The sequence below is a fragment of the Panthera uncia genome (assembly GCF_023721935.1).
Source record: "Panthera uncia isolate 11264 chromosome B3 unlocalized genomic scaffold, Puncia_PCG_1.0 HiC_scaffold_1, whole genome shotgun sequence".
Lineage (NCBI taxonomy): Eukaryota > Metazoa > Chordata > Mammalia > Carnivora > Felidae > Panthera > Panthera uncia.
In genome coordinates, this window is record NW_026057582.1 from 107,359,374 (window position 1) to 107,373,583 (window position 14,210).

The 14,210-nt window shown below is 38.2% G+C and overlaps 1 protein-coding gene across 1 annotated transcript in view; it reads left to right on the top strand.

Annotated features, from left to right (window-relative positions):
- The window catches only part of FEM1B (fem-1 homolog B), a 14,895-nt gene extending 5,791 nt beyond the window's left edge, over positions 1–9,104 (top strand). Inside the window, exon 2 of the mRNA XM_049613805.1 lies at positions 4,857–9,104. Within this exon, the coding sequence (XP_049469762.1) occupies positions 4,857–6,492 (1,636 nt within the window). The 3' untranslated portion in view covers positions 6,493–9,104. The remainder of the gene's footprint in view (positions 1–4,856) is intronic.
- The last annotated feature ends 5,106 nt before the right edge of the window (positions 9,105–14,210 follow it).

A 14,210-nucleotide genomic window follows, 5' to 3' on the forward strand; every position in this document is an offset into this window, starting at 1 on the left:
CAGTTTCAAAATGCTTTTTAAAGTTAAGTGTTTGAACAATGTCATGTGTTATGTTTCCTTACGTTTGATGCATTTTATAGTTTCTAGAGTAATATTGTGTTTCAATCTCATGTAAACCTTTTAGTTACATATCTGTAAAATGAGCATAATAATAATATCGACCTTGTAGGGTTACTGGGAGGAGGGCATCGTGAGGATTGAATGAGATACATTGCATGTTGAGTACCTAATACAGTGAGTGCTTGGCACATGGAAAATATTTATTAGCTATTTTTGTTCATTTAAACTTTTGTTCATTTAAATTTTTTCTTTAATTGTGTCTCATTTTTGTTTTTAATTATGCATATTTTTAGTTAAGGTATAATATCTAGTAAGGTGCATAAAGTTTAAGTGGATAGGGGCACCTGGGTGGCTCAGCTCGTTAAGCATCTGATTCCCATCTGGCCTCAGGTCATGATCTCTTGGTTCGTCAGTTAAAGCTCGGCATCAGGTTCTGTGTTGTCAGTGAGGAACCAGCTTGGGATTCTCTCTCTGCTCCTCCCCTGCTCACTCTGTCTCTCAAAATAAATGAGTAAACTTAAAAATAAAAAAAAATTTTAACTGTACAATGTGATAAAATTTTAATATGTTTACATCCATGTAAACACCTTCTAGATCAGTATGCAGGACATTTTAATCATTGTTTCCCTTGTGCCCTTTCTCCATCAGTTCCTCTCCTTTTCCTTCTCAGAAGTAAAGATTATTCTGACTTCTATTATTATATATTAGTTTTGCCTATATTTGAACTTCCTGTAAAGGGAATCATACAGTATACTCATCTGTCTCTTTTTTTGCTTAACACATCATCTATGAGATTCGTCTGTGTAGTTGCATGTATCGGGGTTTTTTTATGCTCTGTAGTATTCCATTGTATGAACCTACGGCAGCTTATTTATCCTGCACCAGATATTGTAGGTGTTTCCAGTGTTTGACTTCTACAAATAAAGCTGCTATGACCATTTTTATGTAAATGTCTTCACTGGTGGATATTCGTGTTCATTTCTCTTCAGTTATATGCCAAGGGGTAGAATTGCTGGGTCATGGGGTTGGTGTATTGCTGAACAGTTTTTCCAAAGTGGCTGGAAACATTACATTCCTACCAGCAATGAGAGTTTGAGTTGCTTCACATCCTGGCCAACACTTAGTATTGTCATGTCAGTCTTACTAATTTTAGCCATTCTGGTGGCTGTGTATTGGTGACTCCTGGTTTTAATTTGCATTTCCCTCGTGAGTAATTATCTTGCACATTTTTTTCATATATTTATTGGTCACTTGACTATCTTCTTTTGTGAAGTGTACTCATTTAGTCTTTTCACCCATTTTTTAGTTAGGTTGTTTGCCTTTTCTTATTGATTTGTGAAATACATTTAATGGAAATATCTTCTCCCAGTGAGTGGACTGCATATTCACTTTCTTCACAATATCTTTTGGTGAATTGAAGTTCTTAATTTTAATGAAGTCAAATAAATCAGTTTTTTCTATGATTAGTGCTTTTTTTGCATTCTGTTTAAGAAATGGTCATTAACTCCAAGGTCATTAAGATAGTCTTTTTTTTTTTTTTTAGAAGCTTTTATTGTTTTGCTTTTAGATATAGATGTATGCCACTTCTAATTTTTATGCATAGTGTGAGGTAAAAGTCGAAGTTACTTTTTTCCCATACAGATACTTAGTTGCTTTAGGACCATTTTTTTAAAAAGAGACCATACTTTCTACCTGATTTTCAATGGAGTTTTCGTCATAAATCAAGAGACTATGGGGCGCCTGGGTGGCTCAGAAAGTTGTGTCCGACTCTGGATTTCGGCTCAGGTCATGATCTCAGGGTTGTGGGATTGAGCTCTGCTCAGTGTGGAGCCTGCTGGAAATTCTGTCTCTCTTCCTCTCCTTCTCCTCTGCTTGTGTGTGCTCTCTCTCTCAAAGATTAAAATAAAATAAAATGAATTAAAAAACTATGTGTGTGAATCTACTTCTGGATTTTTGTTGTTGTTGTTCTATTGATACACTTGTCTGTCCTTGTGCCAGTGATACATTATCTTAATTACTGTAGTTGCCCTTTTTTTTTCCTTTCAAGATCCTCTTGGTTGTTCTAGGTCCATTGCGTTTCTGTATTCCTTTTAGGATTAATTTGTCAATCTCTACATGTGTGGCTATGCCCGCATGCGCGCGCGCGCACACACACACACACACACACACACACACACACACTGTCTCTCTCATCCACCCCTGCTGGGATTTTGGTTGGAATGCATTGACTCTATAGATCATTTTGGTGGAGAATTAACATCTTAACACTATTGAGTCTTCTAACTATGAACATGGAATATTTCTCCATTTATTTAGACCTTTAATTTATCTCAGGAATGTTTTGTAGTTTTCAGTGTAGAACTCATATATTTTTCATTAGATTTATTACTAGGTACTGATATTTTCTGATGCTGTCACAAATGATATTTTTTTGGTAGTGAAAGAAAAATGTTTTGAACTTCATATAATCATGACAATAAAAATGTTAATGAATTTTAATTTTACTGAATTGTTTGCAAAAGGTACAGTCGGCAGCCATTAAAACCATCACTGATGTATTGTCTTCTTTTTAGGACTTCTACTTTAGTTTAAAAAATCAATTAACAAATGGCACTTACAAAAAATAAAATTTAGAAAAGAAACTTCAGAAACCTGGTTTTTTCTTCTTCGAGGTTTGTCTTCCATACAGTAAAAGGCACAGATCTTAAGTGTGCACTTTGATGAGTTTTTTTGCCCTAAATATCCACCCATGTAGCCACTACCCAGGGTCAAGATATAGGACATTTCCAGCAGCTTTAAGCCTCTTCCCAGTCAGTCCTACCCCTTTCCCATAGGTAACTGCGTAAGTCCTTGTTAGAAGACTTTTGTGTCATTTTATGTCACTTGAAAGTGAAGAAGTAACTGCCTGAATTGTTATAAAGTGGGTCTTTTGTTTTTAGCAGAAACAACAGACCGATGGTGTTTTGGGGGTGTTGTTAATTGGAGTTAAACTGTGATGTTTTTATTATACCAGAGGAATTATACTCTTCCATTTCATGGACGATATAATTTGACCTGTGTTATAACATAAGGCTGTATAGTGAGGAGCTCAGCAGTGAGGTTTTTAGTATAGATTCTTAACTCTAGTAAATATTGCTTTTGTTTGATCTTTTTCCTTAACACTTCCAAGTATACTTATTTCAGTGGTTCAAGCACAGTAGATGTAAGTATCTGTAGCAAAAATCTACTTTTTAGGGCTGATGCTTAGTAACGCGATAAAAAGTTGAGAAATTGACGTTGGAGAAAAATTGAAGGTAGACAGATCGACAAGATTGGCCTCCTTGCACGTCTGATTTTATGTAAGTAGTGAACCTCGTGTATATGAGGCAATAAGTAAGTGGTGACTATGAAGCCAAAAAGTGCAAGCACAGACTGAAGGTCAGGGAAGACGCCCACCTGTTTTTAGGAAAATGCTAATTGTTTCCTGCTCTTAATATTTCCCCCCAGTGATTTTGTTGAAGAACATACATAAACCCCTAATGTACGCACATATATACATGCATATTTTTAAGACTTCTACATTTTTTAAATTTATTTTTATTTTTTGAGAGAGCTTGTATGTGCACGCACATACGCACAAACCGGGGAGGGGCTGAGGGAGAGAGAGGATCTTAAGCAGTTTCCATGATCCATGTGGAGCCAGACTTGGGGCTCGATGCCATGAACTGTGAGATCACGACCTGAGCTGAAATCAAGAGTTAGCACAACCCACTGAGCTAGCTACCCAGGCACCCCTTGAGACTTCTTTTTATTTATTTATTTATTTTTGAAAGAGAGAGACAGAGCGTGAGCAAGGGGAGGGGCAGAGAGGGAGATACAGAATCTGAAGCAGGCTCCAGGCTCTGAGTTGCCAGCTCAGAGCCCAATGCGGGGCTCGAACCCACGAACTGAGATCATGACCTGAAGTGAAGTCAGACGCATAAGTGACCCAGCCACCAAGGGCACCCCAGAGACTTTTAAATTGGAGTATAACAGAAATGCACTAATTGAACGTGTTTTTTCAGAAAGGGAACATACTTGTTTAATAAAGTTCCTTTTGTGCTTTCTCCCACTCTCTACTCCCCTTAAAGGTAAACAGTGTCCTTCTGACTTCCGACACTACAGATAGGTATATACATGTAGTAATATAATATGTACTATGTTTGGTTGACTTTTGCTCAGCATTATGTTTATGTGATCCTTCCATATTGTATGGAGCGGGAAGTTTTTCATTCTCACGGCTGTGGTAGAGGTATATATATGATTAGCTCAGATAATCTTAGGAAAAAGTTATCTGCTTAAATCCTTGTTTTCCTAAAGCAGTTTTCTAATACAGCGTCAATATAGGGATTAGGGTAGCTTTCTTACTGACATATAGAGAGAAACTCTGGTCCCTGAAGGATCCTGGGAAGGAGGAACATGCTTTTTCTTAAGAGCCAGTGCATCAACTGGGTGGTAAAGAAGTTACGAGCCTCTGTACATTTCCTCTGTGTTTTCTGAAATGTATTTACTTTTGCTAGTAAAAAGTTGGTGATTTTTTTTTAGGGTTATGTACGTTGGTAATAACAGTAATAGATAGCTAACATTTATTGAGCTTATACAAGGTATAAGTACAATGCAACATGCTTAAGTCACCTGATTTTATTTTCACACAAACTAACGCTTTATTTGCATTCTGTAGATTGAGGGTTTTGGTCAGTGCAAACGAATACATTCTTTAAACTTCTCTCAGGGCACGTGGCCTCCATTTTCTGACGGTTTGTTCTTTTCACGAACAGGTATGTGATTGATGGCGCCACCGCTCTTTGGTGTGCAGCAGGAGCTGGACATTTTGAAGTTGTTAAACTTCTAGTCAGCCATGGAGCCAATGTGAACCACACCACAGTAACTAACTCGACCCCCCTGCGGGCGGCATGCTTTGATGGCAGACTGGACATTGTGAAATACTTGGTTGAAAATAATGCCAACATCAGCATTGCCAACAAATACGACAACACCTGCCTGATGATTGCAGCGTACAAGGGACACACTGACGTGGTCAGATACCTTTTAGAACAACGTGCCGATCCCAATGCTAAAGCACATTGTGGAGCCACAGCCTTGCACTTTGCAGCTGAAGCCGGGCACATAGATATCGTGAAAGAGCTGATAAAATGGCGTGCTGCTATAGTAGTGAACGGCCATGGGATGACGCCATTAAAAGTAGCTGCCGAAAGCTGTAAAGCCGATGTCGTCGAACTGTTACTCTCTCATGCTGATTGCGACCGAAGAAGTCGGATTGAAGCTCTGGAACTCTTGGGTGCCTCCTTTGCAAATGACCGCGAGAACTATGACATCATGAAGACGTACCACTATTTATATTTAGCCATGTTGGAGAGGTTTCAAGATGGTGATAACATTCTGGAGAAAGAGGTCCTCCCACCAATCCATGCTTATGGGAATAGAACTGAATGTAGAAATCCTCAGGAACTGGAATCCATTCGGCAAGACAGAGATGCTCTTCACATGGAAGGCCTTATAGTTCGGGAACGGATTTTAGGTGCTGACAATATTGATGTTTCCCATCCCATCATTTACAGGGGAGCCGTTTATGCGGATAACATGGAATTCGAACAGTGTATCAAGTTGTGGCTGCACGCCCTGCACCTGAGACAGAAAGGTAACCGGAATACCCACAAGGATCTTCTTCGATTCGCTCAAGTTTTCTCACAGATGATACATTTGAATGAAACTGTGAAGGCCCCAGACATAGAATGTGTTTTGAGATGCAGTGTTTTGGAAATAGAACAAAGTATGAACAGAGTAAAAAATATTCCAGATGCTGATGTCCACAATGCTATGGACAATTATGAATGTAATCTCTATACCTTTCTGTATTTAGTGTGCATCTCCACCAAAACACAGTGCAGTGAAGAAGATCAGTGCAAAATTAACAAGCAGATCTACAACCTGATTCACCTGGATCCCAGAACTCGGGAAGGTTTCACCCTGCTGCATCTAGCTGTCAACTCGAACACCCCGGTTGATGATTTCCACACCAATGATGTCTGCAGCTTTCCAAATGCACTTGTCACAAAGCTCCTGCTGGACTGTGGTGCTGAGGTGAATGCAGTAGACAACGAGGGGAACAGTGCCCTTCACATCATCGTTCAGTACAACAGGCCCATCAGTGATTTTTTAACCTTGCACTCTATCATCATCAGCCTGGTTGAAGCTGGCGCCCACACTGACATGACCAATAAACAGAATAAGACTCCGCTAGACAAAAGTACGACTGGGGTATCTGAAATACTACTTAAAACTCAAATGAAGATGAGTCTCAAGTGCCTGGCTGCCCGAGCAGTTCGGGCTAATGACATTAACTACCAAGACCAGATCCCCAGAACTCTTGAAGAGTTTGTTGGATTTCATTAAGTGACTGGATATGTAAAATCGTTTAATGTGGTGCTAAAAAGTAAAGGACTTTAATCACAGACAATAGAATTATGTGTTCATAAATTCTGCTTTTCTTTCCATTACCCTTCCTCCCTACCCATCCTTCCTTAGTTCTGTATTTGGTCTTTTTGCCTCATGACGTTGACTGATCTCAAATACACTTTAAACAACGCCACATTGTTTAGGTGTAACTATAATCTAAGGTGTCTGGATATTGGTCACTTAATCTTTCTTTCTTTCTTTCTTTCTTTCTTTCTTTCTTTCTTTCTTAATTGAAGTATAATTGAGATACATTATATTAGTTTCAGGTGTACAACATAATGATTTGACATTTGTATTTTTTTTTTAAGGAATGAATATGAAATATTTTATGTAACAAGGGACGTTTATGATTTGAAGTCAATGTTTTAAAAACTGCCTACAAAAGTATTTCTGTTAAGCCTGTGTCAGCGTGTTATCCTTGCAGCAGTTTTGAGGATTTCATGAAGAAGAACAACTAAAAAGGACCATAAGAGTAACGGGATACCCCGGTGTTCTGCGTGTGCCCAACTGCTGCACGTAGGTTTTGCTCTTCCAATATTTATGCGGAGTGATACGGCACATCGTAACATCAGGCGGATTTCAAAAAACACAACTGCAGATTAATCTGAAAATGTGCTAATTTCATAATAGCTATAAATGTATCAAGTTAAATCCATTGGAATTACTGCATTATGCTGGGTGGTACACACAAAGGAGTAATAGTCTTAAAGCAATTTTTCAGAGAATATCGATGGACTCTTTGCCGTCAGGCTTAAATTCTAAAATTCTTTGGTCTCTGTTTTAAGGTAACTTCTCTAAATTGCAGTAGCCTGCATTTGAACTCAGCTCACAGACATGTAAAAATTATGAATACTGTGTTTTCTTATGAAACAAATTGTCATAATATAGTTACACCTTCTATTTTTGTCCCTTTCTCCCTTTCCTCGTGTGTGGTCTCTTTTAAAAATTGGAAACTACTTTTCCAGAGGGCACTGTTTGTGCCCCCCTCATAAGGTGTTTATGATGGATGAAAAGGAACAGGGATGTTTTTAATTTTTTCACTTTCTTTACTTTGTCCCTTATAATTAGTAGAAAAACCACTAGTGTGGTATAGGAAATGAAATGGTTTTGATGATAAAAGTAATTTGCAATGCTGTCTGGATGGTATTTCTGTCTTGAGAGCTGAAAGTTCAAGCACAAAATGTCACTGATTCTGATAGGCTGTGCAGAGGTCTTTTTGTTTTGTTTTGTTTTGATGGCAGCATTTTAAGTGTCAGACTAAAAGAGTATTCTGTGATTATCTTTTAAGCATCACAGAAATTCAAGTAAAGGGTATACACCTATTTCTATTTCTATTGATGTTAAAAAATGATAAAGTAAAATGAGCTATATCTGTATTTTTTCTCTCTAGTGCCAAATGAATGCCTTAGCTACTCGTAGTGCATGGTACTGTAAGTGAAGACCAGCTTTTTTTTCGTTAATGAAAAGCATTCTGATGCTGTAACATCAGCTATAAACTAAAAAAAAAACAAAAACAAAAACAAAGAAACCCCAAATCTGTATGGTTTCAATGAGCATTTTATGTCTGCATATTGTTTGGTGAAGTATAAGAGAAAGGTTGCAGTTGAAACAGTATAAAGTATAAATGACCAAGCCAAAATTAGCACCTAGGGCCTTAAATAAAAGATACCCCACAAAATGAAATAGTTTGAAGGGTGGGAGGGATTGGAAGGGGGGGAACCTTAAAAACTTTTTCCCCTAAGGATGCAAGATACCTTTATGGCCACCGTAGTTCTACTTCATGCTCTTGTTTCCGCTAGGAACGTTTTGATGGCAAATTCTGTCATGGTAACATATTTCTGTTTTCCTAACCTGAGGTCTTTACGAGGAGGGTTTTCAGGATGGTTTGAAGGGAGATACTTGAAAGAGCCCTAATTTGAAAGTTACTGGCCTTGATCCTTCCGGTGCAAATCAAGGAAATACTGTACCTTGCTCTTGGCAACTCTCGTGGCCTGAAAGAGAAAATGCACGTCCTCAAGGTGAGTGAATCACACCTTTTCCACAGCTTAGGTCAGACCCTGTATCTTTCAGACTTCAAGGCCTGTGTCTCTGACAGTCTGAGGAATGGCTATGATACTTGGTATTCAGTTGGTTCCATTATGAATGTGTATGATTTTTAAACACCAAAACTTAAAATACCAGATAATGTTGCATGTTTTAAAAACCATCCCTCTGGCTACCCAGGACCAGCACTCTTTTAGATCTTACGCATTCATAAAATGAGGATGATGATTATATGTACATATTCAGACGTCAAAATTTAATGACAGTGCTTTTGAGAAGGGATGCATGCTGGAGAGCGCAGCTGCTGACTGGAGTGCCGACAAGGTTGGAGAGTGAGTGTGAAGACTGGGAATAAACTGTGAGCTCTGCTAATGGTAACATACTTTTCTACTGTAGTGTCGTAGTATGTTGTGCACTCCATTGCTAAGGATCTAATTCTGTCTTGTAAAATAAATCCAAATATGTATTGTGAAACATCTGTATAAAACCATTCTTGAAACAAGTGATCTACATGCCTGTTTTATTTGTTTTTGGTAGAATTATTTTAAGTATGTTTAGCCAAATCCTTCCCAAGCTTAAATGTTTTGTGTGTTTTTAAAAATTTATGATTATTATTATTATTATTTTATTTTATTTTTTTTTTTAGGAAAATAAATCGGTAAGAAAGGTCAATAGTTCTGTATCTCAGCTCATGAGAACTCCAGGCTGTCTCCATTTTCCAGCCACTTTTGTCATTTTCTGTTTATTATTGGTAGAAGTATGCTTCGGATCGTAAGTCTTCCTTGATAATATTACAAATTCAGTCAAAACTTCTTTGTCTTGCTCAGTAATTGTCCTATAAATTTGGTTGAACGAGAGGCCCAGGAGGATGGATATCTGGGCAAACGAGGTGAAACTTAGGTGGGTTTTCTGCTTTTAAATAAGAGTTGGTGAAACTGAACCCTTGAATTTAGGTGACTCTTCAACTCAAGGAATGGGCAGCAAATCCATCCCCTTGATTAAAGAAGGGGGAAGTTTTTGTTGTGAGAACTCTGACACCACATGGTTTTCTTCACTCTGCTCTGGATTGCTCCAGCAGGCCGCAGTCCCACTACCTTAAGGTTCTTTGCCGTGGGAACTTCAAACAAACGAGCCAAAAAAGCAAGCTTTGGTCTTGCTTGTTTCTGGGAAGGGTTTTGTTTCAGTGTACTACTAGTTGATTAATAACCGATAATTAGGGCAAACCTAGGTAGGTACGATAGCGCTGTTTGAAGTAACAAACCATTCGGGGGGCGCAGCTCCCTAAGTATCAACTCTGTGTCTGGCGAGTGGTTTTGCAAATTACGTATCCCAAGGGAATGACAGCCTGTTCCCAGTCTCCACTGCAGTTGAGGCAGCTACTTTATGGATAGGACCATTTTGGATTACTCGTGCAGAAACTTTCCTTTTTGGGAGCGGGGCGCTGTGAGGAGGTGAGTTGCTGGCCCTTGGGCAGCCAGTGATTGAACTAGTGAGTAGGTGGACAAAAGTAGAAAGGGCTTGTTTTTCTGGTAGATTTTCTGTAAAAATCCTAAATGTTCCTTTTTAGTCTAGCCACAAGTATCTGTGTACAGATGACTCTTCTGTTTTCCTCACTGACTGTGCTGTAACACTGAAATGGGTTAAAGAAAACAAAACTCTGCCTTTTGCTCTATGGAAAGTTACCAGTCCATAGGACGTTAAGCTGGGTGTTTATTTCCACTCTGAAAACGCACAGCTCTGCTCTGGATGCCCTTTCTGGAAGGTAGAAAGCTCCTAGGTACGTGTGGCACCTTGCAGGGCTTTGTCATACACGTCGGGCAGACTTGCCCAAGTCTTCAGATGGCCTGGGTTGTACGTACAGCATCCTCTCTCCCAAATAGGGGATCTGGAATAAGTCCACGGGTAGTGATGGTAGATACATTAATTTTTAAAACTGTAAAGTAAATGTGGTCTCTAGTCCTAGGTTTGTGGTGTGTTCATTTGTGTTAATGTGCAGGGAAGGGACATTGACTTGATGGTTATGGGGAGTATATCTTGATGTGTGTACAGGGGTGAGTATTGCTAAATTATTAACAGCTTTTCATTTAGGGGTGAGTCATGTGATGAGTGGCCTAATCAGCAAAATGAAGGAGCAAAGATGCAAGCTTTGCCCAGTGGTGAAGTAAACAAGGTTTTGTATCTGTCTTTTATCAGGTGTTGTAAAACTTGCGCATGGCTTTTTTTGTTGTGGCTTATTAGTAATTGGTGGAGGAGAAAAGATGAGGAAAACCCCTCAGCTTTGCTAACCACTCTTTTCAGAGGTACATCGTTGGGGAGTAAAATCTGACTGGCCTAATGTGTTGAAAAGATCCTATCCTTTATAATATTCACCCCATCCTGTAATCCTCCGCATCGAGGAACTACATTATTGTATTCTAGTAATTCACTGTGATTTATAACAAACCAGTGATGTCATTCTCTTGTGCACTTTTGTCAAACCATTTACGTGACTTTAATAAACATAGTGAACTTGCTGACTGCACCAGAGGTCTGTTAGTGATTATATTGCATGACATTTTCTATTTGAGTTTGACATGTAGAATCATTTTTAATTTCGTGGCAATTGACAGTCCTAATAGCCCAGCTAATTTGAAACTAACAATATTGCTGTGTAAAAGGAAAAAAAACCGGTGTTTGTGTTCAGTAAATGTTTGAAAAAAAACAAACAAACCCTGCCTTGCAGTTTGTGTCTTTATTGTTCAGTGTGCCTTAGTTGAGATGATCTTTTGTTGAATTTATTTAAAAAAGAGTTGTCAGAGTTATATCTGCCTGGGGAAAACATTCAGATAGTAAAGAAAAATTCAAATTGTAAAAAAACAAAACAAAACAATGCCCTTCTCATCTCTACCTGCCTCCCTCTCATTTAGACTCTTAAGAGGGCTGTCACTATTACTAGTTTTTTTGAATAGCTTCCCAGAATTTTTCTGTGCATATATGTTTTTTTTCTCCTTTTCATTTTTTTTAAAAATGCAAATGGACTTATTCTATTCTGCATCTTGTCTTTTACATTTACTATATCTTAGGCTTTTTCATTTTGGTGTGTAGTTTTGTTTTGTTTTGTTTTGTTTTTTTTAAGCAACTTTATAGATTTAATTCTGTGGGTGGACTTAACATTTATTTAGCCAGACCTTGTTGTTGGACTTCTAGGTTTTCAATTTATTGATATTCTAAGTAATGCTTCAGTGAACATCCTTATGTACTATGTTCATAGAACAGATACATTCCTAGCACTGGAATTTCTGGTTTAGTGACTGAATATTTAGAATTTTGATAGAGGACATTTAATTGCCTTCCATCTACCTATACTCTTACGTCAGATTTTATCTAACCATTTAGTTTTTGCCAAGGTGACTAATGAAAAATAGTATTTCATGGTTTTGATTTGTGTCCCTTTATTATGAATGGGGTTGACACTTTCATATATTTACCGGCCCATTTGTATTTCTTTTGCTTGCTTTTGGGTTGTAGTCTTTTTCTTACTAGTTAGACATTCTTTGGAAGTTTTGGGAAATTTTCTTTGTCATATGTCCAGTTTGTAGTTTGTTTTTTGACTTTGAATATAGTCGCTTTTATATCAGAAGTTTCCATTTTTATGTAGCCAAATTTATAATTTTTTAAAATGGATTCTGAGTTTTGTATCTTGCTTATAAGGTTTTCTCCATTCCAAGAGGATAAATCTTTTTTGCCCATGTTTTCTTCTAATGCTTTTATGGCTTCTCCCTTCCATGTCTCCTCTCTCTTCTTTTTTCCTCCTCCTCCTCCTCCTCCTCCTCCTCCTCCTCCTCCTCTATCTATCTGAGGGGCGTCTGTGTGGCTCAGTTGGTTAAGCATCCAACACTTGATTTGATTTCAGCTTTGGTTTGTGAGAACAAGCCCCGTGTCGGGCTCCCTCACTGACAGTGCAGAGCCCGCTTGGGGTTCTCTCTCTCTCTCTCTCTCTCTCTCTCTGCTCATCCCCCACTCATGCACTCTCGTTCTCTCTCTCTCTCTCTCTCTCTCAAAATAAATAACCATTAAAATAAATCAATCTTTTATCTACCCGGAATTTATTTTGATATAAGGATCCAGCTAGCCAAAGACCTCCTTAATTATTTTCCACTGATACCAATCATAAACTAAATTTCCATTATGTAATGAGATCTTTTTCTGGGTTCTCTGTTTTATTCTGTTGATCTCGCAGTGTGGTGGACTGGGGATTATTGTCACGGCTCTATCATTTACAGGCTCTGTGGCCTTGGGTAAGTTACTTTTCTGTCCAAGCCTTAGTTTCTGTAAATCGGGATGATAATATTTAACTTGGACTGTGATGAGCAAACAAGAGAATCAGGATGCTTACCTAACAATAGCAAAGTGCTTGACACATAGTGAAGTGCCTGGGTAATGTTAAATGTTAATACTACCGGGGCTAATTGTTCATTTGTCTTCTTTTGGGGAGGGGATATAGTTTTTTTTATTATTGTATATTTATTTTTGCAGATGAATTCCGGTGTCATGTCATGTTGAAAGCTGATTTTGTTTAGCATTGAGTTAAGAGATTAATTTAGGGAAACTTGCTGTCTCTGTAAGTCTGAGCCTTTTTATCCAAAGGAGAGATAGTCCCATTTAGTGAAGTCTTATGTCTCTTAGAGATTTTTTTAAGGTTTTTTTTGTTTTTTTGTTTTTTTTTTTAGTGAAGTTCTTGCAAATATATTCCTTTTACTATTAGGTTCTTTGTTTATATTATGGGTAGGAGCTTTTTTTTTTCAATCACATATACTTCTAAATGTTAATGTTTTTACATAGGCATTTTATTTTATTTAAAAAAATTTTTTTTTATGTTTATTCATCTTTGAGAGACAGAGAGAGCATGAGTGGGGAAGGGGTAGAGAGAGGGAGACACAGAATCCGAAGCAGACTCCAGGCTCTGAGCTGTCAGCACAGAGCCCGACGTGGGGTTTGAACTCACCAACTGCGAGATCATGACCCCAGCTGAAGTCGGACGCACAACCGACTGAGCCACCCAGGCGCCCCATTTACATAGGCATTTTAATGGATTTGCCTTTTTTTGAAAAATGAAATTGTTCATTGCTTTTGGATGTCGCAGATACAGTAATCATCATTTATAAGTGAAGCTTATTTTGCCTTCTTATTTCAGTATTCATATTCTATATTTCTTATAGAATTATAGAACCAATTAATACTGGTTAAGATTATCCAAAGAGTATTAAGTGGTGTTATTGGAGCACATCCTTGGCACATGTTTGTTTTAAAATTTAGATTTAGGGTAGCCATTCCAGTCCCTTCCTAAAGACCTGAAAAAACCATGTAGTTCAAGTTTCTGTTTTATTGCTGAGGATGTAAACCCAGAAAGAAGTGTTTTGTCCATGTAAGGTCATACAAGGGTTGAATGTCAGAGCCCAGGGTCGGCTCTGGGTCTTGACTCACGGAGCAGTGCTCTTTCACTCTCAGACTATTACGCTGGTACAAGCAAAGATCCTCTTAGCATCTCTGCCAGGTCTGAGCCGGCTGTAATACCCAGCTGGAGTCCGGAAATCATCTAGACAAATTCTAAATCATTTTTTTTTCTGTGTTTC